The 27,778-nt window shown below is 44.5% G+C and overlaps 1 protein-coding gene across 3 annotated transcripts in view; it reads right to left on the minus strand.

Moving 5' to 3' along the window:
• The window catches only part of KCNJ6 (potassium inwardly rectifying channel subfamily J member 6), a 235,201-nt gene that overhangs the window by 59,477 nt on the left and 147,946 nt on the right, over positions 1-27,778 (minus strand). For all 3 annotated transcript variants that reach the window (XM_033129268.1, XM_033129275.1, XM_033129264.1), the window contains one exon: positions 6,481-7,401. In XM_033129268.1, coding sequence (XP_032985159.1) covers positions 6,481-7,401 — 921 coding nt within the window. The remainder of the gene's footprint in view (positions 1-6,480; positions 7,402-27,778) is intronic.

Here is a 27,778-nt window from a genome sequence, read left to right on the forward strand (position 1 = left end):
TTCCCATTTTTGAGTGGCAAAACTGCAGCTTAGAGAGGTTGAGCAAACCAGGGAGTGCAGCAACTGTAGTTTGAACCCAAGTGGTCTGACACTAAATGATGCGAAGAAGCACAGAAAAACTGAGCTATAGCTGAGAGAGGTTATTATTATTATTATTTAAAAGAGGTGTATACTAAATAATATAACAAACAAGATTCTGAATGGGTTGGTGTAGGACAGAAGAATAAGAATATACTTAACTGGGGAAGAAGAACCGCTCTCTCTCTCTCTCTCTCTGTAATTTATAGTTTTTCCCAATGATCCTCTTCTGGTCATTAGAAATTGCTCGGTAGAACTGCTTTACTGGCAACATGCTGTCAGTACTTATATTACTGAATGGCCTAGGAAATAATAAAACTCCATTTAAAGATATGCTAGTTAGAGGCTTCCCACTATTTGATACTCCTCTCTTGATGTGAATGGTGCAGTTTCTTCCCACCATGAATATTGCTTTCAGAGCTCGAGTCAGACCTAACTTTTAGGTACTAGTCCATTTTTTTACCCCCTTGGGTTTGAATTCTAAATTCTAAATTCAAACCCAAGGGGGTAACCATCACTGACGTCTACTGAACGTTCATTTTAGTAGCATCTCATGCCCCATTTGGAGAAGTAAGAACAATGAATTTTCTGGAACTATTGTTTTAAGAATAAAAAATTTTATAATTATCCAGTATTTTGCTCTTTTCAACCACAATAATATATTGGTGACCTTGATACATTGCCTATTATAGGGGCTTAAATGCCTTTTCAGTTATGGGAGAGTTTCACAGAGTTACAGTATTCTGCCTTTCGGAGAGATGGTGGAAATTTTAAAACTCTCTGTGCTCTACAGCATCCAACCTCGGATTTGTAGGACCTTGGGTGAACTAGAACACAGTGTCCCCAAACTGCTGAGGATCACAAAAAGTTTACCATATTTGGGGAGTATGTGTCATCAGTTTTTATCCAGCTAACGATGCTACCAGGCTATATTACATTGAGGTGGCCATTTTAGAAGGAAGCCTTGAATAGATCACTTGAACCTAATGCTCAAAGAAGAAGGGACAGTTGAATTTCTTGATGAATGGTAGATTTCTATCTAGGAAAAATAAATTCACACGTCTTTGATTTTAAAAAGATTACTTATTATAGAGATTTACCAGATTTTAACCCAAGTGCTTAGCATTTCAGATCTCAACAATTAATTCTTCACAGGCTAGGTTAATTGGGGTTATAACTCTTAAGAGAAAAACAGTAAATCTGGAGAAAATGACTTGCCAATTGAGGGATTAGCAATAACGATAAGTTATTTTGATAAAAAGGAGAAAACAAGACTTGAAAAACGTAATGGCTATGAAGTACCATTACCAAAAACAGCTTAGGAGAACGGTAATGCTAATCTTCAACCATCTTATCTGAGAAATGCCATCTTTTCAAACTCTTCAAACTCTGTGATCTCATATTCTCCCCTATTATAGAGAAGTGGCATTTTGATTACAGCAAAGAAAGATGGCACTTCAAAATCAGATCTAACGAAACATCATATTCTTCCAGAGGTATTTTTGTAGACAATGCTGACTTAATTTCAATTTCAGAACTCTTTTGTGGCATATCTCTGCTTAATATATGGTTGTTAAAAATTTGTGTGAATGCATAAAGAATTTTAAAGTGAATTGATAACATTGGGGACCAATAGAGAAACCTTAAAGAAAAAGAGGACAAGAAGAAAGCCCTCTCTGCATATTATATATCAGTTGTTTCTTTGGGGCACATTTTTCTATAGACTCTTCATGAACTAATAGCATTCATGATGCAAAGAACACTAAACGTGAAGGATGAACAACATCATCAGTGGTCTTGGGTTTCAAGTTCCTGTTCTCCCCGTGGCTATTTGGCCTTAGCCAAGTCATTAGTCTGGCGGGGCTTCCGTTTCCTCATCTGTAAAGTAAGAGTTGGGTACAGACTCTTTCTAATTAAAAAAGGCTGCGATCTGTGATGTGACTTATATGATTAAATTTTCTTTAAGTTGAACTAATATTATTTTACTGTGTTTCCCCGAAAATAAGACCTAGCCGGACAATCAGCTCTAATGCGTCCTTTGGAGCAAAAATTAATATATTATGTTATACCTGGTCTTATAGTAAAATAAGACCAAGTCTTATTTTTATATATTAATATATGATCCGGTCTTATTTTACTGTAAGACCAGGTATAATATAATATAATATAATATAATATAATATAATATAATATAGGGTCATATTAATTTTTGCTCCAAAAGACACATTAGAGCTGATTGTTCGGCTAGGTCTTATTTTCGGGGAAACACCATAGCAATGAGATCAAGCTTTACAGCAAAGGACTGTTTGCCCCCACCCACTTCCGGTTTGCCTTCACCCACTTCCGGTTTGCCTTCACCTACTTCTGATGCACATTCCTCCCTTCTCCTTGGTAACTTACAGATACCAACTTGGGCAGTCAGTACTAATTCCTCATCCATAAAGTGTAATCTACTGTAGCTTCATTAAATTGCCTTCCTCCCACATTCCACTTTCTCCAGTTTTCTACGCAGTATTTAAATCTTTCAGAAGTTCTCTTCTTTGAGGAAAATGTAAAAGGAAAGAGAAAACCAAACAACATTAAAAAAAAAAACCAGAGATGGAAGGGGAATTCACAGATTAAGAGGCTTAAAGGAGATCTTAACCAAGCACAGTATATTAACCGCATTTGGATCCTGATTCAAACAATCAGATTTTTAAAAAGTAAAGAAAGACATTTAAGAGACAATTGGAAATTGAAACACAGTAGATATTAAATCTGGAGAAATGATCATTGATTATTTTAGGTGTCACAATGATGGTATAATTATGTTTTTAAAAGAGTCCTTATCTTTTAGAAACTTTTTCAGATAGAATAATATGATTCTGGAGGGCAGTTAGTGAGGGGTGATATAGACGGAACAAGTTTTGGCCATGAATTGACAGTTATAGAAATTAAATGATGGGTACATGGAAGTTAATTATACTATTTGGCCTACTGTATAAGTTTTATAATTTCCATAATACAAAATGTAAAATAAAAAGCTTAATAGGATTCATCCTAACAAGGCACATTTGCTGAGGTGTTGGAAAGGGCTGCTTGTCATAGTTGCATAATCGTTGGGGGTAAATCTGGAAGTTCGTCAATCAGAAAGACTACAGTGAGGAGCTTGCTGGCAACGGGCCCAGCTCTGTGTAGCTGTCATCTAGCCTCCAGGCCAATTTGCCCTCTATAAATAACAGTCTATATGAATGCTTTACTATTTTAACGCACATTCGCCACAGCTGCTGAGCGTGTTTGTTTACGTAGCTATGAACCCTTCTGTAAACATCACTATCTCAAAATCACCCATGTGTCAGGAACATAAAGGGCCCCCTTTAAAAATACATTTGTGGGATGAGACACGGCCAGTTCCCAGATGTCTGGGTGGCTGGTAGCAGAATTTTCCAGGGTTTGATTCATTTTCAAAAATAGAATCACATGACTGGAAGGTTCTTGAGAGGTCATTGTACACACCCTTCTGGCTCTGGGATGGACCAGACTGAAGCCATCCACCAAGGATATGGGTCTGCCTTGTGTGGGTGCAAGTCTTTTATAAGGTCAGAGAACTCGCTGAGTTGAAGGACTGTGTCCAGGACCTGCAGGGCATCACGGGTGGGCAAGATGCATGTCCTACCTTCAAGGATCTTACTTTCATTTTCTAAAAATGAGCTTTACTCTGAGTGATGTAGCAAAACAGGGTGCTTCAGTACAACTGGCGTTGGAATAGTATGTGTCAATGGAGAACCAAGTGGCCTGTGATAAGCCTGAGACCCAGGAGACTGAAGGACTCTGGCGGCCAGTTTACTGCAGGTAAGAGATCAGATGACTCAGATCTCTGTGTGCCCCTAACGTGCGTGACAAGAAGGGGGCACTGCGTCGACGTGGTCGTGTGGGGCTCACCCTTGCAAGACGCCTGCTAACTGAGATCACTGATAATAGTTTAAAGTCAACTAAGACATGTTTGAATGCAGAAATGAGTAAAGCAGAAGCTGTTCTGTGTCAGCTTGCTGTTTTCATGGCTCCCGACTTCCCAGCTAGCCCTACAATGAATACTTAGACCCTTGTGAATTTGTTTTCCTCAGTGTGCATTCGGCCCACATTCATTTTTTTCCTGTGGCTTTGACTCACTGAAGCATTTCTGCCCCCTAAGGGCCTGTTTAATGCCCATAAATACCAATTATTCTTTTCATTCACATAGAAAAAGTATCCCTCTGAAAAGATCAGCTGTGCTGGAAGTGCTGAATTGTACGAATCCCATCAGGAAAGGATCAAGACATGTCTAACTTCCAGACAAACCAAGAACTTTCTCGAACACTCTTCCTTCCACGTTCCGGAAGTTAGAAAATTAATAGTGGTTGCCTTTTCCCAGGAACAGGGGTAAATGGTTTGACTTTTTTTTTTTTTTTTTTTTTTTTGGTGGCACCTACCCATTTTTCTCTAAGAAAGCAGTAGAAAGACTGCTGGATGCTCAGAGACAAGTATTACTGCTAATTACCAGGAAAACAACGTTCCTTCCTTTGGAAAAGCTCACTCATTACAAGCTGTCACCAGAAAGATGTCTGCTCCAAGGAGAATGCCGACCCAGCGACGTCATAAAGATAATATGCTTAGTCTAGATTCATTTATTTTTCTAGATTGAGTGGCCTTTGGTTTGAGGGAACACAACGCTCAGCTCCTGCAATTTAAAGCTCGATTAACACCAGTAACCAGAGGGTAAGTATTTCCAGTGGCTTTTGCTTCTTGAGCTCAGAGATGCAATGATAAGAAGGCTTGTCCACTACCCTCCCTCACGTCCTGTTTGGAGAGTTTACAGTGAGAAATCTCATATTAAAACTGCATCACAAGTGGTCAGTTTGTGCCGCCAGAGGCTGCATCTCAGTGGCTACCATTAGGAGCGTCCAAAGTCCCTGTGCTCAGCCGAGTGGGAGAAGTTTCTGGTCCGTGGGAAATGACAGAGCTCCCTGTTTAAATTGTTTCCTCCCCATTTTCCTACCTCCTCCCCAACAACTACTGCTTCACAAGCACACGCGATGTCAGGCTCAAGGTACAGATAGCCCCGTTCACATCTGCAACACTTATTTAGTATTTTACAGGAATTACTTTGTCATTCTTTAAAGCCGTTTTCAGATTAGGTCCATGTTCCTTTTGTTCTATGGAAAGGAGCCCACTCATATCATTGAGCTCCATGCAAAACCTTTTATTTACATTTTCATTGCTTGCTGTATTTTAAAAAAACCTATTGCAAAGATTTCTACCACCATGAGAGACGTTTGTTAGAGGTTATGACCCTGCCTGCTGGCTACAGGGAGACAGAGACATGGGACCAATGGCGTTCCTTTGAAGGGATGACAGAGATCAGCTCATGGATTGATGAAGAATCTGGGGCCAGGCTGTTGGCCATGCATTTTCAGGTTATATAAACCAACTCTGAGTCTCCAGTTGGAGACTTCAAAGCACAGAAGGGAAGATCGTATAACTAAACACGATCCAAAGGTTAATGGTGATACTCAGAAGAACAGTAGAGAATTAATGAACCAGGGTTCTAGTTTATACTTTTCCCGTGGGGTACCACTGTTGCTGAAGTCAGAGTTTACAGCTCTGCTTTGTGGAATGTTACAGATAAACATGGGCAGAACCTGCTTTGCTGTTGGGATGTATAACACGTGTAAAGTTCCGATATGAATGAAGACTTCAGTAAAAACAGACCATTTCTCTATTATGAGATCACCTTCTTGGAAACACACCAATGATTAGCTATTCACAGCAGAAGGCTCAATAGGATAATGATGAATGGATCTTTACTTTTTTTCTTTCTTGCTGGAATTATTTACTGGATCTGCAGTATTCTGTCTACTGGGGATTCAGCAGGTAGAGTATGGAGAAAGGCACCAAGCAGTCACTTGATATACAAGAAAAACCAATGCTATGGGTCTTGCAAACGACTCCCAAAGAAGAGATGAAATTGCATTTTTATTAAAGCCATTTGTCAGGCTTCCTTTGAAAGGCTCAACTTCTTCCTCCTGCTTTGGCAATAAATAACCTCAAGTATTTAAATTAAGGAATGCTTTAGAGCCATTTAAAAAGTGCATTAGAGACAAATTTTAATTTAAGTAAATATTTGGAAATTTAACATATATTAAGCAGTATTTTCAAAGATTTATTTATTAACTTATTTTCCAAAGGGCTTTTTAAAAGCTAAATAGTTAGACTTCTTGGTGGATATACTTAAGGACACACAGGAATACTATTTCATGAAGCAAGGGGATGGTGTCAAGAGTGAGTGGGGTTCACTTTTCCACATTTTGCTGTAAATAAGAAAATCACATCCAGTTTAAAGCGAGCATCACTCCCACAGATACTCCAGGATGGAGCATGTCTTACCTGTAGCTTCTACCATTCCTTCTAGGATGACCACAATTTCCAGTTCCTCTTTGGGCAGCTGGGCTTTGGAGATCTCCCAGAAAGGACTCTGTTGGTTGATTTCGTGACTGATGATGAGTGGTGACACGAGAAACAGACGGTCATCCCCCGTGTAATACCCTACGTTGATATCTGTCTGGTTCAAAGGGATGAACTCCCCCTCCGAGGTCTGTTTGGATTTGATCAGCTTGGCTCTGATGGAAGCCTCCACGATGTGGGAATTCCTAAGATCCCCTACTCGGAACATGAGGCACAGTTTCCCATCCCGCATGGAGATGACTGCATGGGTGGAAAACACCAGGGTCTCTGCCCTCTTCTTGGGTTGTGATATTTTTACAAACATGCATCCCACCATGAATGCATTGACAATGGACCCCAACACAGACTGGATTAAGAGGAGGATAATCCCCTCCGGGCACTTGTCCGTGATGACCCGGTAGCCATAACCAATGGTGGTTTCTGTCTCTATTGAGAATAAAAAAGCAGAGACGAACCCATTGAGGTTGGTGACGCAGGGAGTCCATGAGGGGTCCTCTATGTGGTCCATATCTCCTCGGATGTATGCGATTAGCCACCAGATCATCCCAAAAAAGAGCCATGTCACTGTGTAAACCATGACGAAAATCAACAGGTTGAATCTCCACTTGAGATCTACTAAAGTGGTGAAGATGTCGGTCAGGTAGCGATAGGTCTCCCTCACGTTGCCGTGGTGGACGTTGCACTTGCCATCTTTCCGCACGTACCTCTGGATTTTCCTTTTGGTCCGGTCTCGGCAGATGTGTCTTGGCAGGTCGTCCCTGGCCTGCTTAGGCAGCTTTGGCTGGTGGATGGCCACAGGGCTCTCAACGTCCTGATCCATGGAGTCGCCCTCCAGGACGTTAGCTGGTGGTTTGGAAAAAAGAAAAGAAACACCGAATGAAATGCTGGCTCTTTGGGGATCATGGAAACCACACCGTGTATGGTATCTGGTAGGGAAACCAAATACCATCTGTGTAGCTATTAACAGAGTAAATGAAGCCATTTGTATTTGGTGTCATCTGGACAGGCCTCTAGTTGACTTGCAGTCCTGTGCTCTGCGGTCTAGCTCGTGTAAATCCTTCACCACCCTTTGACTATGACGAACCTTCCTGCTGTGAAATTGTCTCCTTGCCAGCAAGTTCTAAGAGTCATCTCTTACAGGAAGATGTCTCCCCACTCTGACCGGCGTGCCGTCGCATGGGAGAGGCAGCGCACTCTGGATAAAGGAATGTTCCGATTCAGACAGTCTTGGTTCTACCATTTAGCAGTTGTGGGCTCTTGGACATGCTATCTGTTATGGACTGAATCGTGTTCCCCCCAAATCCATCTGTTGAAGCCCTACCTTCCAAGGTGACTGTATTTGCAGATGGGACCTTTCAGGAGGTAATTGAGATTAAACGAGTCAAAAGGGGAGGGCCTAAATCCAATAAGACTGGTGTTCTTGTAAGAGACACCAGGGGTGTGAGCACAGAAGAAAGGACACGTGAGGGCAATGAGAAGGCGGCCATCTGCCAGCCAGGAAGAAAGGTCTTCTAGAGAAACCAAAGTCACCAGAAACCAACCCTGCTGGCACCTTAATCTAAAACTCCCAGCTCCCAGAACGGCCAGAAAATACATTTCTGTTGTTTAAGCCTCCCAGTCTGTGGTATTCTGTTATGGCAACCCGAGTAGACGAACACACTATCCAAATTCATTGAACCCTAGTTTCCACATTTACAAAATGGTGATCATGAAACCCAATTCCTAGTGTTGTTATTAGGTTGAGTGAAACCACATATGTGATATATACCTGCTTGGAACAGACATATAATAAATATCCTTTGTAATAAATTGTTTCTTTGCTACTCTCCTTATATTTAGGGCTAGAATTTTGAGTAAGCTCTTTAAATTGTCAATCAAATTTCAGAGTTTAAAAAAAATCGTTCTGAAATATAGTTATGTAAAACCAAAAATGGGGAAGAGATTAAAACTGTCCTGGACTAACATTTTAAAGGTTAAGTTCACTTACTAATATCATTTTCCAAAATGATACTATTTACTTAGCTTTCACTTCCTACTAATCTCATGACCCTGGCTCAATACAAATTATACTTTAAGTGCAAATTAATAAACTATGTTTTCTCTGAAAAAATATGTTTTCTCTGGAAAAAAAAGAATAATCATAGTAATCTTGATAGACAAAATTTGTTTTCAATTAAAACAAGTTGGCAAGAGAAAAAAAATCATTCTGGTTTTGTTGGTTGATTCAATGCCAAGATTAAAAAAATATATGGGGGAAATCTCCTCTTTCTTTTCATGTGCTTACACATTTGATTTGGTTTCTGCCTCAACATTTAATATCTGCAGCTTTGGCTGGTGGTTATTTGCTTTTTATCTTATGGTCTTCATGATTAATGCATTGGCATAATAATTGGTTAATGATGCATTAGAAAAACTCTCCTAGAATCCGAGTGCAAAGGGAAATTTGGAACTGATACTGCTATTAAGTATATAGAAACCACTATATGAAATTACTGTTCAGCCAATAATGTTAAAACTTTCTAAAATTTTTTAAAATAACTTTTAATAATAAATTTTTTATGCAGTTTCTTCTCCCAAACTTTCCTTCTGTATCTTTTGACTCTGTGATGCATTTTTTTTTTTTTACCCTGTGGTAACTACATTTATTTCCCCTTGGTTAAAAAAGAAATGCAGTCTGCGAGAAAACATTTGTCTGAATGAAAAATTAGCTGGGCATGGGACTTGAGTAGTACCAACTTAATTTATGGATTAAATCTTGCTCATGGTTGATTAGTTTCCTTAAAACTCAATCCCATCGATCTGTTTTTATGTTTCAGGGTCTGGTCTACAGAGTCTGCTGTTTGGCTTGACAACTTTGACTTTGAGATCACTGCCCTCAATAGCTAACTTCTCCTTCATTTGTAAAGGAGAAACTTTGCCTTTTTTTTTTTTTCCTTCTTCTTCTTCGAATAGATTCCAGGACAGGAGTCAAAGGGGAGCAAGATGGAGATGGGGTGGAGTATCTGGATGGTAGCAAAAGTGACATTCGTGCTCACTGCTAGCACCCCTGCACGGCACGATGTTTGTGGCCCAGGGTGGTCACGGCTGAGCTCTTGATGCTATTTTTTCCCTGAGTGGAAGTCTCTAAATATAACTTCACATGGCGCAAGCTCTGGGCTCAAACACTACCAGGTTGGGAAGGCCTTGTGTGTAGACCTGGTGTACGGTCTTGCTTTGACCTGGGTGGTAAACTCCCCGACCGTGCAAAGCTGCCTCAGTCCTTCAGTGGAAGAAGAGGATTTGTCAGATTAGCTGCTTTTTAACCGTCTTCAGTGATATTTCATACTTTAAAATGTCACAGAGGAAATCTACAGCCACCCCCACAACCCACTTTGAAGCTGTTTTCCCTCCTTTTCTGGCTTCACTTTCTAGGCATTTATCCTGAGCTGGAGGAACCTGCTGGAATGGTTAATGAGTAAGTCAGGGGCTCTGGGCAGTCGGGGGCTGTTGATCCTCCAATCTGTTTCTTCCCTTTCTCTAGCTCAGGACTGGACCTCATTTCCTGGCCTCCTTTGCACTGAGGGGTGGCCACGTGCTGAGGCCTGGCCTGTCTGGAGCAGGTGCCCTTCTGGCCTTACACAGTGTATGTGCCCCTACTATGCGCTTGCCCTTCTCCAGGGGATGATGGAGAGGCTGCGTCCCTAGGCTAACTAGAAAAAAAGAAAAAAAAAACACATGATTGTTTTTGAGCCATTCTGTATTTTGTGTTTGCTATCAAATCAAGCATTCTCTCTAATTTTATGGGCAGCACTATTGACCTGGAGAAGCAGATGGAAGAGCGATCAGGGGGACTGGTGTGGGAAAGAGCAGTGGGAGCAGAAAAGAGTGAAGACGGAGGTTTGGGTTTGCTGTCTGTAAAGAACTAACATGTGGTTCATCGCCTGCTCATGTGTGGTGTTGGGGGAACATGTAAATGCATATGTTATTGAAGTGCTTTGTCAAAATAAACAAAAATGGAAATAAGCAAAGAAAGCCAGACCTTTCTGGGAGTGTGGGGAGAAGGTGGCCTCCAAGGTGCTCTGCAGGTGAGGCTGTGTGTGCAGGCAAGGGGCATCCATGGGAATATGGGGGAGGGGTTCAGAATAGGTCACCCCAAAATTTGCCACTTTGGCATATTGATTATTTTAAGTTAAAGGTACTTAAACAGTTGTTGTAAGAAGGACACTCTGACCCTCCTTTGTCCTGAAAGCAAAAGATAAATGCACCCTGTGACAGGGGCCCTCCCTGCAGAAAGCATCCTTGCGTCCAGAGACAGGAATTCAGGGCCAAGAAGTCGAGCAAAAAATCTTGTTCAACGAACCCATATCTTCCTGGTAACTGTCTCACCACGTACTACCTATAGCCCAAACACCTTTGTCTTGCTATTCCTTCACAAATGTATTCTTTGTCTAAATGGAGTAAAAGCTGTTTTGGTCACTTTTTTTCAGGTCTTCATTCTCTTGTGAAGTCTCCAAAGTGCATGTGAAAATTCAATACAGTTTGTGTGCATTTCTCCTGTTAATCTATCTTATATCAGTTTCATTCTTAAGCCCACCAGAGACCCAAAGAGAGTCCAGGAGCACTTTTTCCCCTTACAATGGTGAGGTAAGGCTGGGCCTCTGGCCGCATAGTGGCTGTTGGGAAACAGGCTCAGACTTAAACCAAAAAAGCCAATGACATGTGACTAGGACCTGGGAAGTAGAAGAGACTGAGGTGAGTCCCATGGGTCAGGAAGGGTGAGGTCAGTGAGAGGCAGAGTGGGGTGTGGAGTGGGCAGAAGAGGAGGGCAAGCTGGAGACTGTGTCTTTAGCAACCGCGGGGAGCACTGCACTAGGGAGCGAGGGCCCATTTGTTCTGGGTCTGAGAAGTGAGTGTGCTCAGCTCCCAGGGGGCACAAATGCAAATGTGTTGGTGGGGGGGATAAGGGAGGGAATGTGAACGATAGCTCTTAATGTTTCTTTCTTTCTCGGAATCCCAGGTGTGAATTTGAGGGGGTGATCTGCGTTGCATTTGCAAGAGCATTCTGAGCTGCTTTGCAGGGCGAGCTGCCCCTGCGGCTGGGAACGCAGACTCCCATGTTCCTGCACAGCCCTTGGCCCAAGCTGGTCACTACCCTTGGCCCCCATGACCCCACGCCGGCGCAGGAAGTTGCCCTGGGCCCCGGCTGTCCACTCAGTTACACGCACTATTTGCATGCACCCTCCAGCTTCATGCACGCAGGTGACCAGAGATAATGTAGAGGAGCCCTCCTCTGAGGGTGGGGTGTGTATAGCGTGCAAGAGGACCGGAGGGGCTGGTGAGGCTCTTGATTTACTTTCCTCGAGTTGCTTTTCTCGATTTTGGCTGAGAGTAAATGTGGGTCTGTGTGAAAAAGCTAGATCCACTCCCGTCATGCTTGTTTCTTTTTCTCTCTCTCTTTAGAGAATTGATCAATTTGCAGAGACCTAAGGTGCAAAATAGCCTAGTGTTGCAATGCAACTTGAAAGACATAATTACGCGTGGCAGAGCCACAAGCTGGAAGGGGTCCCGTCTCTGAGTCATTGCAATCATGTTGTTGAATTTTGGCTGCAGAGCTTGTGGAGGGAGGCTGTCGCTCAGGCCCTGACCCGTGTACGTGTCCTCCTGATGGGAAATTCTTGCATTTCTAATTATACATGTATTCTATGAGTGAAACGACCACTATCGAAGAAAACATTAAAAAAGTACTTTGATAATTTTTAATGTCGTGGGGAAAACCTAACAGAAAAACAGGGTAGATCTCAAACACACAAGCAGAATCAAAGGTTGGAAGGACTTACATGAAGATGTTACCACGGTACTTCTGGGTAGGTGGGTGGGTGGGGCTTACGGGTGCTTTTGATTTTCTTTTTAAACATTCTGAGTTTTCTAAATTTTCCAGAATGAGTTTATATTACTTTATAATCAAAAAGAACAAGATAATTTTAAAGACATTGAGGCTCTTCTGGTGTGTGATTTCAGGAATCTAAGAAAATTATGACTAAATCCCATGGGGTCTTGTGGGGGGAGCAGCAGTGGGAAAACAGAATGCCTGTGGCTGTGAGACCACCTGAGGGGCAGGGCCCCATGGGCAAAGCTCGTCAGCTGTCCCTGGAAATGGCCTGCAGCCCTCACAAGAGGAGGCAGTCCTGGGGGCCTGAAGACCTCAAGGGGCTGTTCCAGTGAGGGCTGAGGTTACTGCTGGTTTGGGTTGGTTCTGTTTAAAGTGTCTACAGACACCCAGGTGAGCTCCCCTGTAGGAAATCAGGTGTGTGGGGCTGAAGCTTATTAGTGACCTGGCCTGGCTCCAGATTTGGATGCTATCAGTGTGTATGATGGGGAGTTGTGATTAAGGGTATGGATGAAAATTATGGAGGGACTGCTCATAGTGAGAAGACAATACAGCAGCACAGGATCCTGGAAAACAATTACATGAAGAAGTTAGAAGTCCAGGAGTCAGAGGAGGTGCAGAGACAGGGATGAGAAAGAGGTGAGAAAGAGAAATGGGCAGGGAGCCAGAAGGGACCCGTGTCTTGGGGCAGACAAAGACAGTGTTATTTGGCACATGCCATGGGGACAACTGGTTGCCAACTTGGGAGAAAAATGATGAGTCCCTTCCTTATTTCTTATATCAGAATAAATTCCAAGTGAATTAAGAATTTAAATGCAAAACAAGAAAAACTTCAGAAGCATAGAAGATATATTTTTATAATTCTAAAAGTTGAGAAAGCCTTTCTAACCATGATAGGAATCCAGAAACTATTTTAAAAGGTTGTTATTTTTGTCAATATAAAAATTTCAAATGTTTGTAAGAAAAATAAGAAGACAAGCCAGGAGAATTATTTGCGGCACATAACATATATATTCCTGAAACACAAAAGCGATAACTGTCCCATAGAAGAAATGATCAAAGGAGACGAATAGAAAGCTTATAAGAGAAAAAATACACAGAGACAAAAGCATAGGGAAAGTCTGTTCAACCATGGCAAAGCAAAAGCAATGCAAATATAATAACATTTTTTATCCTAAAGCTAGCAAAATTAAAAATAAACGACACATGCAGTGTGCTGAGTGTGTGTGTTGGGAGAGGCAGTGGAACTGAGAAGTAGTAAGCGTCACCTGGGGGCAGGGTGACAGTAGGTACACTAATTTAGAAATGATTAGATATCTTGGTTGAGGGTCTGGATATTTATTCTAAAGGAATAATTTCACAAACGTTCATCAATTGTATGCAGGGGATAGACTGCAGCCTTTTTCATAATAGTGAAAAATTAGAAACAACCTAAATATCTATCAACAAAGCACTGGTTAAATATACTGCTGCAGATATAATCAATGGCATACTCTGTGGTCATTAAAAATGAGTTTTTAGTGTTTTGGGGTCTTCACCTCTTTGTGTAAAGATCATCTTGTTAAAAAGATTCTCGTTTACCCCCCTTTTGGAAACAGTAATCACTGCTCTCTAGCACTCACGTCCCCGTCTCATGCTACTGTTTAGTTCTTCTGTAGCACTTTCCACCTTCTAGCAAGATAGAGGTTATTTATTCTTTTAATTTTCTATTGTCTTTTGGCCCCAGTGGGAAAGTTCTCCGAAGGCAGGGATCTATGTGTGTTTTATTCACTGATGGATCTCAGGCCCTGGAACAAGGACCCAGTACACAGCAGGCCCCCAGCACCTATTTATCCAATGGATGGGTGGGTCTGTGTTTATTGACCTGGCAGGCTGTCCATGCCATAGCGTTAAGTGAAAATGCAGAATAAGGAGCATGTAGTCCACTTTGAATAGATTGCCTTCTTGCAACAATGTGAATGTGTGTGTGTGTGTGTGTGTGTGTGTGTGTGTGTAGAAGAATGTCCTCCAAAATGTTAATTTTGATCCATCTCTGAGTTGTGAGTTCGTGGGTGTTTTTTCTTTCTCTTCGATTTTTCTATATTTAAAATTTCCCTTAATATGCATATATGCTTCTATCATCTAAAAGATCAGTAAGAAACATGAAGCTATTTCTGTTTCGAATAAGCAAAACAAATGCTGCATAGGGCTCCTGAGTAATGTCCATTAGGCTTGGCAAGAGGGATTTACTAGTGCAGTGGGTGGAGTAGTGCCTCCCCCAAGTTCATGTCCAGCCCGAACCGCAGAATGTGACCTTATTTGGAAATAGGGTCTTTACAGAAGTAATTGAGATACGGATCAAGATGAGGTCATACTGAATTAGGGTGGGCCCCAAATCCAATTTGAACATCCTCAGAAGAGACAGAAATGGACAGACAGAGACTCAGAAAGGCCATGTGATTACCGAGGTAGGGATTGGGGTGATGCTCTCACAAGCCAAGGAATGCCTGGGGCCACCAGAAGCTGGAAGAGGCAGGAAAGATTCTGCCTTAGAACTTTCGAGGGAGTACAGCCCTGCTGACACCTGGATTTCAGACTCTGTGAGAGAATAAATTTCTGCTGTTTTAAGCCACCCAGTTTGTGTTACCTTGACTTTAGCTACAGGAAACTAATAAAATTGGTGAGTCTGGCTGAGTGGTGGGGTCTAAGGCCAGATCGCAGTGGGTTGAGGAGTGACTGGTCCGGGAGGAAGTGAGGGAGAGGAAGTGTAGGTGATGAGCATAAAGACAGAGCGAGCTGGAGGGAGCCGATGAAGCGGACTGAGTGTGTGTGTGTGTGTGTGTGTGTGTGTGTCTGTGATGGGTGTTTATGTGAACTGGGGGAGTTTTAAGCACATTTACATGCTGAGAAGAAGCCAAAGAGGAGAGGTGACCCTATTAGGGGACAGTGGTGGAATGAGTTGTTGGATGGAAGTCAGTAGAAGACCTTGTCAAGAGCAAAGGTGGAGGGAGAGGCAAATCCAGACAAAGGGATGAAACTGCCTCCCAGGGATAGGTACGACATGGGAAATAAGGGAGACAAATGGGAAGGGAATGTTGGAGACGTCTCTCTTGGGCTTTGTGTCATGAAGGAGCTTCAAACTGACTCATTTTTTAGAGTGAATTTCAAGAAAATCATATCTCAGCAGACTCATTGAATTGAACCTGTGTCTAGCGATGCAAATAATGGAACTCGGTATAATCACAGATTAGGTAAAACTTTCCCCATCTTTACCTGACAAGAACAGCACACAGAAGCAGATATTTGCACACCCATGTTCACAGCAGCATTGTTCACAGTAACCAAAGGGTGGGAACAACCCAAATGTCCATGGATGGATGAATGGACAAAATGTGGTCTATCCATACAGTGGCATATTATTCAGCCTTAAAACGGAAAGATATTCTGACACCTGCCACAACATGGATGAAGCTGAAGGACATTATGCTAAGTGACATGAGCCAGATACAAAAGGACAAATACTGTATGAGTCCACTGATATGAGGTTTTTAAAGGAGAAAGAAATCAAATCCATAGAGACGGAAGGTAGAACAGGGGTGTTCAGGACCTGGAGGGACGGGAGAATGGGGCTTAGTGTTTAATGGATATGGAGTTTCAGTTTGAGGAGATGAAAAAGTTCTGGGGATGGATGGTGGTGATGGTTGCACAACAGTGTATTATAAATGTCCTTAATGCTACAGAACTATATAATTAAAAATGGCTAAAATGGTAAACTGTATGTTATGTGTATTTTACCACACTGAAAACTAAATTGTCTTATAAAAAGGAAAGGATATATATTTTCTAAGCGAAAGGAGGTTAGCTTCTAAAATGCATTCCCCTCTATTCTAGACTGAGGCCAGGGTGGGGTTTTCCCGTTACTGTCATTCCTGCATTTTTCGTTACATGCTCCCATTTTGTGACCCAGACACACTTGAAAGACAACTCGGAGCTGTAGTTACAAGTGGTGCCTGAAGTTTAAAATCAGTAGTTTCCTTTTGACCCTTTGCCCTGATGCTTGTCTTCTTGTGTATTTCCTAATCTGAAGATTTTCTCTCACTGGGACCGGTGGTGATGCTTGTCTTTTATGCCTGATGTGTCCTGGGAAGGTGAGCTGGTCTGTTATGTACCTTGAGCTATTGTGACTATAGGAGGCTATTATAATCAGAAATCCAGACGGACTGGGAAGTTTAAAGTCAAAGATGTGTGTGGAAGAACAGCTCCTACATTCCTCTGGGAACATGTGACGGATACGAAAGGGCAAAGGTCCCTGTTAACATTTTAGTCTGGGGCCTCACAAGGTGAACCTAAATTGAGAGTGTCTAGTATCCACTGTAAGGTCAAAGGACTAACGTTGGTAGCTCTACGTGGGACGTGGCGTGATAAAATGTGCAATCATTGCTTAAAGGAGAGAAATGACAGGTCACTTTGGGCTGGACGAAGGAGACTGACATTCAATATCCTGTTTTCTCTTTTAAAGGTGATTTCAAGAATCAGAACTTTCAACAGTTAGAACCATTAGGAACCTTTTAGGACCCCTGCACACAGTTGTGTAGGTTGTCTACTGCACAAAGATGAGGGAGGCAAGGAGGCTGAAATCCAGCCTGTGCCTTGTCTGCCCTGTTGCAGGCCTGAGCCTACTCAGAGGACAGGGCACCTGTTGTAACTTGCTCAAAGGCATGGTATGGGTTAGCAGCAGTCCTGGAACAATGGCCATGATTTAGTTCCATCTCCATTTTTTATTACACACAAAGAAAGTGAGGCCCAAAGAAGCCAACTAACTTGGTAGGAGGCAGAACCAGAGCTTTTCCGTCCCTCAGGAACTTGGATTTGGTGGAAGAATCCCTACACTGCTCCTGATTCCTGCAGGGTGGTGCGTGGAGTGACCCAGACAGGCGTGTCCCTGCTCTGTTGCCCATAAAGGAACCACAGGTTCTTCATTTGCAAACAGAGTTAAATGCTACCCTGCTGGGCTGATGGGAGAAATAAACGATGCAATGCTTGTTGGACGGTGTAGCCTGGTGACAAGGCAATGGGCTTTGGCAGCAGGAAGGCCTGGATTGGAACCCCGCTCTTCCACCTCCACTCTGTGTGCATTTGGGCAGGCCACTCTGTCTCTGAGTTTGCTTCCTCATTGTAAAATGAGAACAATGAGACCTACTTTGCAGGGTGACTGCGAGAAAGGAATCGTGCAGCATAGCACCTGGTACATAACCGACGCTGAACAAATGGCAGCAATTATGATAGTGCCTGGGTCGGAGAAGGTACACAGTTTGTAGCTATAATAATCACTATTTTTATAAGCTCAACATTGTCCTGGAAACTGTGGGAAATTCAGCAGCAATCTAAGACACAGATGGGTAGCCCCATCTGGAAGCTAAGAGCCTGCATGGTAACACAAGACCTGCTCACTGTGCCATACCATTGTGCAGTCACATTGATGCCTAGGACAAGGGACTAAGAACATTCTAGCAAATCAGAGACAGAGGTCAGCAGTGGCTGGACTAATCAGAAAAGGCATCATGAAGGAGGTGGGAAATGATTGTGGCTCTGATGTGTGAAAGGCAGAAAGCCAACTCTTGCTGTACACCTACTATGTGCCGAGTACTGGGCTGGGCACAATAGCCACACAGGAAGTGCTGACCTATCTTACAGATGAGGCAATGGAGGGCCATAGGGTTGAGTCACTGGCTGAAGCTTACACATCTAATATGAGATGTGATCAAAACATATGGTGAAGGCTGCTGTCAAGTGCCACCCAATGGAAAGGCAGGGATCTTCAATATGGGAAGCAGCGTGTCGAAACTTAGTAACAGTGTGTGACAAGTTTCAACTTGTTCAGGTGCAGTCAGTCGGGTGTGAGGTACAGTTGAGAGAAGGTGTGTTTTCAAAGTGTGATGTAAATCATCCTCCATCATGACAATACTCCATGTCACACATCGCTTCTGGTATATGGCAGTTTCTGTCAAATAAAAACATTACGGTGTGTCCTCATCCACCTTATTCACTGGACCTGGCACCGTGTGACTTCTGGCTCTTCCCCAAAGTCAAAATGACCATGAAAGGTAAATGTTTGCAATCGAGTCAGGACATGGAGGCAGCTACAACAGCGCAACCAAAGACACTCACGAAAGAGGACTTCCAGAACTGCTTAAAAAAGTGGCAAGAACGATGGGATAAGTGTGTCCGAAGTGAGGGAGAGTATTTTGAAGAGGATTGATGGCAATGTGTCTTTTACTGTAATATATTTTTTTAGTTAAAACATTCACTGTAATTTTTTGAGTACACCTTGTATCTGGCAGAAATAGGAGTCGCCCTATTCTGAAGCTCATATTCTTTCTCTCCTGCTATTGCAGATAGATGAACAGAAATGTGTGCAGGTATGTGGGTGTGTGTTGTGTGTGCAGGTATGTGTGTGTGTGTTGTGTGTGTGTGTGTGTGTGTGTGTACAATGTGAGGAAAAGAGTAGGGAGGAGAAGGATCTGGCCTCACCCTTGTGCCAGTGGAGTGAATTACCCCAGTGCAGTGGAAGAAGTGGCCATAAAGGAGCAATAGATTTGAAGGGTTGTGTCTGGGGTAAAAGTCAACATGAGAGTGGGGAGGATGAAGACAGAGGGGCAGGGGCAGGTAGAACAAAAAGACTTTCTAGATGACAGTCTGGTAAGTGGGAAAATTCTGGTGTTTTTATAAAATTTTATATTGGGAAGAGGGACTGGCCGTCGGAGGGCAGGATGAATATTTATTGAATCCTTCCTATGTGCCTGCACCGAGCTCTGTGGCTTTACTGTTATTGCAGTTTGTTTCCATCCTTCTTAAATCTGTGCGGTACATCGCATCATTGGTTTGGGAAAGGCTGGACACCTTGGCCAAGGTTATACAGCTAGAATCGGTCCAGGGTGTTGTGTCGGAGTCCAAATCCATGGCTCTTTCCAGGAACCAAATAGCACAGAAATGAGACCCAGCCCAGCCCAGCAGTGCTGAGCAGATGGATGAGCATTCCGGGAGAACGGGGGTAGATGGACCACCGAAGAATGAAGACCACAGACACCCGAGGGGCATCCACAGAGAGTGATCGGGAGAGCAGATGGTGCAGGAAGTCCGAGGGAGGAGCAGGGAGTGGAGGCCAGGAGGCTCCGTGGACGGGGAGGGTCCAGGTTGGGGAGGCCAGGGCGGGGCGGTCAGCAAAGGAGAGGCCGTTGGCTTTGGCAGCCAGGAGACCCCTGGAGGCTGGGAATAGAGTGGTCAAGATGAAAGCCAGGCTGTAGGGGAAGAGGGTGAGGCTGGACTGAAGCTGCAAGAGACATCTTGCGTGTAGGCCAAGGAGGGAGGTGGCAGGGTGGTCCTTCCAAATGCGGGAGGGAAGGTGCCAGTGGAAATGGAGCAATGGGAGATTCTGAAAACAAGTGAACAAGGTCTCCCGGGGCTTGGAAGGAATGGAATACACGGCCAAGCATTGCCCTCCATTCAGTAAGAAGACCAGCCCCTTTCCATCTGCAGACGTCACTGTGCAGGGAACAGAAGGGGTGACGAGCCTGTGCCCACCTCAGAATGGTGAGAGCCATTCTAGTCCTTTCTACTTCCTGTCATGGACTGTGCCCACCCTCCCTTGAGAGCCCACAGAATAGACCCATTTTCCAAAGGAGGGATGAAGAGGGGTGAGGAGAGGTGAGAAAGTGGGTTCTTGGCTCCCTGGTAGAGTTGAGACAGCCACAAGACCCCTTCAGGCAGGTTCTAGAATTGTGGAATGCCAAATCTTCCACAAGTGTTTGCTTAGCTCTAGAGTGAGGAAAAGGGAAGCTCTTCCAGAATAACCAGTCCCTCTCCACCTGATGGGCGTGACGTTTCCTTGTACATTTTCTGGGGCAAGACCGGTTGGGAGTCACTCAGACCACAGCGCATGGTGTGTTCTCACAGCGGAGGAAAGAACAGTCAATCCCACCCTCACATTTGCCAGAGTTCCAATTTTAGACAAACGTTTCAGCCCACTTCACACAAACCCCTTTCTGTTAAGAATTCTAGCAAGTGGAAAACTGAATTTCATTTCCTCTGCTGTCCCTCTCCTGGGGGCGACAATAACTGGGTTCCAGAAGGAGAAGGGTCCTGGTAATTCACTTTGAGCAGTGACCGCGTCATTGAGAGTTCAGGATAACTGCTCCCCACAAGGAAACACCTGTTGGGCTGCATTGTCTGCTACCAGCAGAAAAAAGGGGGCCTGGAGAACAGGCACTCAGGGTGTTTTCTCTGCTCTAACAAGGTATGCTTAATTTCACAAGAAAACGGTTATTTCCCTGCGTCTTTTCCCCCCTTGTCTTCATGCACAACTCAGGCATCAGGTTGTTTGAAGTTGCACTTGAAGTGTAAGGGTTAGCATTTTAAACGGATTAATGCCGATTTCGTCTTTTCCTACGAAGGCTTGTGTACTCTGAGTGTATTTCAGTGGTTACTCTAATTCCTGCATCAATAAAACAGAATTGCTTTTACTGAGATGTGGTTTACATTCCTAGTGAAGCTTGATCAGAATGCAAAAGTCTTACAGTTTGCACTTCATTAAATCTATGTTGTTCTGGAGAAATCTGCACTTGGCACTTCAGGGTCTTTTGAAGAAAAGCCTGCTGCCCTCTGTCATTGTCTTAGCCCTCAAAAATGGGCGTTTCCTGAGCCAGGGTGTTGTGAAGGGAAATGCACTGGATTTGGGGTCCGAAGACGCAAGTGTTCAGAGAACCACCTGGTCCCTCACCTTGGGCCTAACTTCCCCACACCTCAGGGTCTTTCCTCTAGGGACTGTTGGCAGACAACTCACCTTCCCAGCTTTCACCCTGATAAATATTCACTACCTACAGTGTGTTTTAGGATGAAATAAGAAATTTCTTTTAAAAGGAAGCTTGATGTATTTTTGCATGACCGGTGTCCAGTGAAATAAATTGCATCTTATTTTCCCTGGAAAGCAAATGAAATATCATTTTAGCCATAAGTTCTCAAAAGGCTTCAGCAGGTTTCAGGGGATGTGAGGGTAATGGCTCACCACCTTCTCACACGTAGGATTGTGTTCCATGAGGCTTGTGTTTCCCCAGGTTTCAGAGAAGAAAAGGACTCTCCCCCTCTTGCATCAGACATGTTGATTGGTCCGTCTCTCTTGTCTGCCTTCATTTTCTGGATTACTAGGTTTTCTATGAGCGTTTACTAGCATTCCGGATTCTCCTGAAAGTGGATTCTCCTTGTGAGACTGAAGCGAGCCACCGGCCACATGAGAGAGCGTTCAGTCTCTCCGGCTCCGTTTTCAGCAGTCTCTTCCTTGGAAGTGCTTTCCTCACTTGTTTGAATCACGGTGTGCTGCCCACCCAAGTCTCTGAGGAGCTGACAAGCAGAGGTCTGAATGTTCAGGATGCAGAGATGTGGGTTTCTGGTTCTCTGTTTTACCAAGTTCCCGGAATGTGGTTTTTCCTTCTCCAAATCATTTCACTGCTCGGGATACTTTATAGAAGCCATGTGGTGGGTTTCCTTCCCACCTGAGAAGGGCTGAGAGTGGGGGGATGGTCTCCAGGGGTCCCCTGGGGAGAAGTTGAGTCGCCCGTGGCTGCATGCCTGTATCTCCCAACTTCCGGTCTGTGTGAAGGGGACATGGCTGAGGCCTCACCAGGCTCTTCAAAGAGGACCCCAAACCAAGCATTCCATAGAGGAGAGAGTAAACTATGAGGAATCCCCCAGAAGTCCCCTCCAGCTCCAGGAGACTCTATGCATTGGGCTAAATCCAGTGGTATGCTGTTAAAATAGCTCTACAGAAAAAAAAAAAAAAAGCTCTGATTTGAGATTCTGCTAATTTCTGAGGTATAAAACCTTCCACCATGGCTGATTTCAAATGATCAACTCTTGACCAGCTCCAAAAATTCCTGAATATTTAACAGTCACCTCTCATGAACTGGTAGCTTACTGTAGCACCTCCCCCCGCCCATGGAATCCTACATCCTAGAAGTGGGGGTGAAGGACTTCTGTTTTGCTGGGAGGTGGTGAGGAGTTGGGGTGAAGGGGAAGGGAAATAAAGGGATAATAGGTTTAGAAAATGTTACCTACCCTGTCTCCCTCTAGGAGCGTTCTAGAACAAGTTATCATATTAAGGAGTCCAAGATATATATATACATACACACACACACACACACACACACGTATGTATATATATATATACATATATATATACATATATGTATATATATAAATATATACATATATATTCTTAAATTATGTATAATTGCTTATCTATAAATATATGTGTATGTACACAATATATGTATATATATACACATATATATAATTGCATACACACACACACACACACAATTGCTTAAATTTGCTTCCTTCAGAATCTCTCAGGCTTATTTAAGATCAAGACAACCTCTGCACATCTCGGTTCTGTAGAACATGTTTCTGAAATATACAGTAGTTCCCCCCTTATTCATGGTTTTGCTTTCTGAAGTTTCAGCTATTCATAGTCAACTGTGGTCTGAAAATATTAAATGGAAAATTCCAGAAATCAACAGTTGATAAGTTTTAAATTGCCGGCCGTTCTGAGTAGCATGATGAAATCGTGCGCCATCCTGCTCTGACCCGCCTGGGACATGAATCGTCCCTCTGTCCACAATATGTCCTCTACCTGCCCGTTAGTCACTTAGTAGCTGCCTCAGTTATCAGAGATATAACCTAACTTTTATTACAGTATATTGTTAAAATTGTTCTATTGTATTATTAATTATTCTTAGTAATCTCGTATGGTGCCTAATTTAGAAATTTATAAAATTAAACTTTATCGTAGGCAGGTATCTAGGGCTCAGGGCTATCTGAGGTTTCAGGCATTCACTGTGGGGGGGGTGTCTTGGACCATATCCCATGCAGATAAGGGGGGGACGGCTATAAAGGGTTCGATGGAATGAAGACGGAAATTGGAGACTGTCAGGTCCACACTGTGCCTTCTTCACTGTTTGCCCCCTGCTCCCCGTTTCTCTCCGTTTCCCTCTGACACAGCCCAAGCTGCAGCTTAGGCACCTGCTCTCAGCAACCCCATTGTTCTGCACAAACACCCACGCACCTCTTCCCTCTCCACGCCTCGGCTTAGTAAAGAGAGACGTGACTCAGTCAACCGGCGCTGAGCAAAGACGAGAGTGACATATTACCCAAATAGAGGAAGATTTTCTGACACAAATGGGAGGTTAGCTTAGACTCTGTTGCTCGACTTAGAAGGTAGAATGAAAGTAAAGGTTCTAAAATAGCATCATAACCAGAAAATGGGGACAGCCCAAGGCTGGGAATTACCTGCAGACTATTCATGGTGTTTTGCATTTCCACCCAGTCCATTTTTCTTTACGGGCTTGAGGAAGGAGCCATTCTTCTATGTTGGAGCATGGTGCTGCAAATCAGGGTGACAGGGGTCCCCAAACCTCGGCACCCAGGCTTTGGACATTTTTGTGAACTTATCCCCCTCCAGGCCTTCTCCCCATGCCTCTCTGCTTGGGTGAACCATGATCTGACAACCAGGGAGCCTGGTGCCAGGGCCAACGCAGTATCCAGACGGGGCCCCACCCCAAAGGCACAATGTGAGCCCCCGACCCTCCCCAAGGAGCAAAGTGTGGGAACTGTGGGGATGAAAGGGCGCCTGAAGCCTGAAGTGACTTGAAGTCCTTGAAGGGACTTGTTTGGTGGAAACCCACAGCTGGAGGCAAAGACAAAGGGACACCTGCTCTGAATGAGGCCGAAAGCAAACTGGCTGGCAGAGGCTGAGGGCAGAGCCCCCACCTCTCGAGAGGCTGCAGCTGCCGCTGTTGGAGCCAGACAGAACTCTTCGGGCAAGAGCAAACACAACCAAATGCCCTTCCCTGAAGAATGCTTGCTATCCCCACTGTGATGTTCCATCCATCACAACGTCCCACGGGCCATCCCAGGCTGGGTTTCCTGAGGACGGACAAGGGGTCATGGTACTCAGCTGTGGGATGCACCCTGGGGGGTGGGACCCCGGAAGGAAGGAGCCTTCTCTTCTGGCTGTCACTGACCCAAGGTAACTTGGGCCTCGGGCGAACTTTGTGCTGAGTCTTGGATGAAATACAGGCAGGGCTCGCCTCAAAACAGATGAGCTGAAATGCTCATCCTTATGTTCATCCATGACTTGAAATGCTCATGCTTGGTGCCCTGGCTCTACCATTTTGATCCCATAGTTTTACTGGGCGTCTGCTGTGTGCCAAGTGTTGTGCTAGGCCCGGGGACACAAAGCTGAATAAAGCACAACTCCCTGCCGGAAGCTCTGCTTGGAAGCAGGTCTGGGGCCAGGGCGGGGTGGGGGTGGGAGGGATAGATTTTGGAATTAGATGAGATGTCCTAAAGCTGTTTAACGAGCTTGAGGTTTCCTGCTGGGGTGATGAAAGGGTTGGGAACTTGACACAGGTGGTGGTTGCAGGGCATTGTCAGGTGCTAAATGCCACTGAAATGATTCATTTTTATCTTATGTGGATTTCACCTTTATAAAAAGTTGCTTTGGATGGTAAAAATCCAGAAGACCCATTTTTCCGGGGGGTCCCACTTCCCCATCGGCCTAAGCCTGAGAGCCAGGGCTGTGTCTCCTGGGCATCTGGCAGATAGAGCACGTTGGGATGTCTGCCCAGGGCTGCTGCCCCCATGGGGACATGGAGAGAGGTGAGGGCACACGCAGATGGACATGCCTGTCGTCAGCTGGAGAGGTCTGCTCTCTGCTCACGCACCGTCCACCTCTCTAGTCTGCGGCACCAACAACAGCTCCCAAAGCCGGGCTATAGCATCTGGCAAGTCAGTGACAGCCAGTGACGGGTGAATAACTAGGAGCAGCAGCTGAATTCAGCGCGTCCTGATCACTCGACCTGAGGGACCATCCTTAATAAGATTCTAAAGCAAATTAGACACAAGTGGCCACACCGGGCCATTGCCGCTGACTGGGTGACACCGGGCTTTGCTTCTGCGATCATCTTTCTTCCTAACAAATTACTTTGGGTGCACCATGGTTTTCCTTCTGTGACATCAGATTTTCCCTGTTATTCCTCAACATTCTCTTCCTGTGTTGGCATTGACATGCCGTGGGGGGCGGGGGAAATCACAGAGTTTCCTTAGAAAGCACAGCTGTTCTCTCCATGAGGGCCTCCCTCTCTGTCAGGGCCTGAGGCCAAGAGACCAGTTTCATCTGGCCTCTCTCTGGGGACATCTGCTGGAGGAGAAAGTCTCATTTGGGGTCAGAATGGCCAGAAGCCAGCTGGATTGGAGCCTATCATTCATTCATTCTCTCCTTGAAATGAGTCCCTACTTTATCCTGCGGTACTCTGTGGATTTTCACCAGGCATCAGAAATATCTGCATTTTCCTTCTTCTCCCAGCTCAGGAGGCGTGCTTCTCTTGCAAAATTAAGTGCGTTTGTGAAATGGAGCAGAGGAAAGTCAGGAGGACGACTTCTCTGCAGTTGCTTGCCAGTGGTTTTTGGTTCGTTTGTTTTTTTCTGGTGTCATCTTGCTAAGAGGAAGAAGCGGCTTTCCTAGCAATGACCTTGCATTTTGGAACACTTTGGGGCCGCCCTGACCACATTTATCTCGAATGAGTCTTCCGTGCTGGAAGGGATACAGGTCTGGAAAGGGGGCTGTTCATTTCCTCCTGTCCATTCATAGCCTGGTGACGGGGAGACTCCAAGCGCTGGCAGAGGCTCCGGGCTGCTTCTCTGTCCACCAAGCCATGCGCCCTGGACTGTTTCTATACAGAGAGGGGCGTTTTCCTACCCAATGAACCCGTCTAGCCTTACAGGGGTCCTACCTGGGGACTCGAGGCCGTTCTGGTCCTGAGTTTTCCAAGGTGAATGAGTTTGGGCTGAGATGGAAGGATCTGTGGCTGAGAGGGTGCTTCTCATGGAAGATGCCTTGGTCAGAAAGGGAGAAAATCCTCTCCTTCAACACGAGGGACTCTGGGCTCTGCACCTGGTCCACTCTTGGGGTAGCCTGGGTGGGAAGATGGTTCCAGAACAGTGGCTTCTGGGGCTTTCGACCACTGTATGGATTTGATGTACACATGATGCTCTTTTTTTTTAACAGTGAGACGGTGAGCTCTTTCTGATTCCCTGCTCACACAGACAATGGGCATGAGACACGGTGACAGGCGGCCCGGGGTGGAGGTGGGAGGGCCCTGTGATGCCTCATTTGGTGTTCTCCTGGGGCTGCGTCTCCTGGGGTTGACTTATTAATAGCCCACAGATGACAAATGGCCTCGGGCTTCCCTGCCCCTGTGGCCTGTGTGCTGTAATGCTGTTTGGGTTTTGTGCACTTGGGATGTGGTCCTCTTAGAATTACATTTTCTCCTGCGTCTGTGCTCTCCCCCTGAGGCCCACTGCCACTGCGCTGGGCTGTGCTCAGCTGAATCATTCTTCCCTTTCAGTTCTCCGGCAAAGGCTGATTTGATTTCTTTAAAGTCACTTGATTGAATTCTCAACACAAGTACGTACACTGAAGTAATTACATCGGTTCTTTTTTGTTTGTTTGTTTGTTTTAAAGGAAAAATAGAAGTCTCTGCTCTTCTCTCGACTTGGCCTGGCCTGTGGGGCTTAATTTTTGCAAATCATGTGTCCTTGAAAAGTCATGTTTTATCCAGTTTTGCCAACTTTTGGCTTCTATCCTAAATTCGGTGATGCTGGTGTACCCAACCTTAAATGTAAACAACAAGACTTTAAATCCAATAAAATACCAAATTTAAATCTAATATTCCCATTCCTGACAGTCCTACCTCTTCCCTCAGCCCTGAGAAACATTCCTTAAATAAATTCTCAGGTGGCCCAGGAGAGATTCTGTTTGAGTATTCGTTTCTGGTGGACCCCACTTGGATGACACTGTTGATAACACAGTGAGGCGTGATGGGTTGGGTGCCATCGAATACACCAGCACTTGGATAATTCCTGATACGTGCGAAACAAAGAGGTCCTCTTTAGCCAGCACGGTGGGGCTGATGGGCTCATTCTAGCTGGAAAACATGAGTAACTTTTGCTGGAGCGAATTCTGCTGTGGTCACCAGAGGAGGGGACAAGAAGCTCCCTGGTTGGTGTCTTGTGACCTTGCAGAGCTGCACTGACTAATAGGGCAGCCACTGGCCACGTGTGGCTGGTGAGCATCTGAAATGAGCCTGAGCTGAACTGAGATGTTCTGTAGGGATATAGTGAACAGGGGCGGCTGAGGATACAATGAAAAAGCACTAACGTCAGACAGTTCATTGCTGGCTTTCATGTAGATTACATGTTAGAAAAGATGCTCCACGTCACTAATCATCAGAGAAATGCAAGTAAAAACCACAATGAGATATC

Source organism: Rhinolophus ferrumequinum, chromosome 2, assembly GCF_004115265.2.
Source record: "Rhinolophus ferrumequinum isolate MPI-CBG mRhiFer1 chromosome 2, mRhiFer1_v1.p, whole genome shotgun sequence".
In the NCBI taxonomy this organism is placed as follows: Eukaryota; Metazoa; Chordata; class Mammalia; order Chiroptera; family Rhinolophidae; genus Rhinolophus; species Rhinolophus ferrumequinum.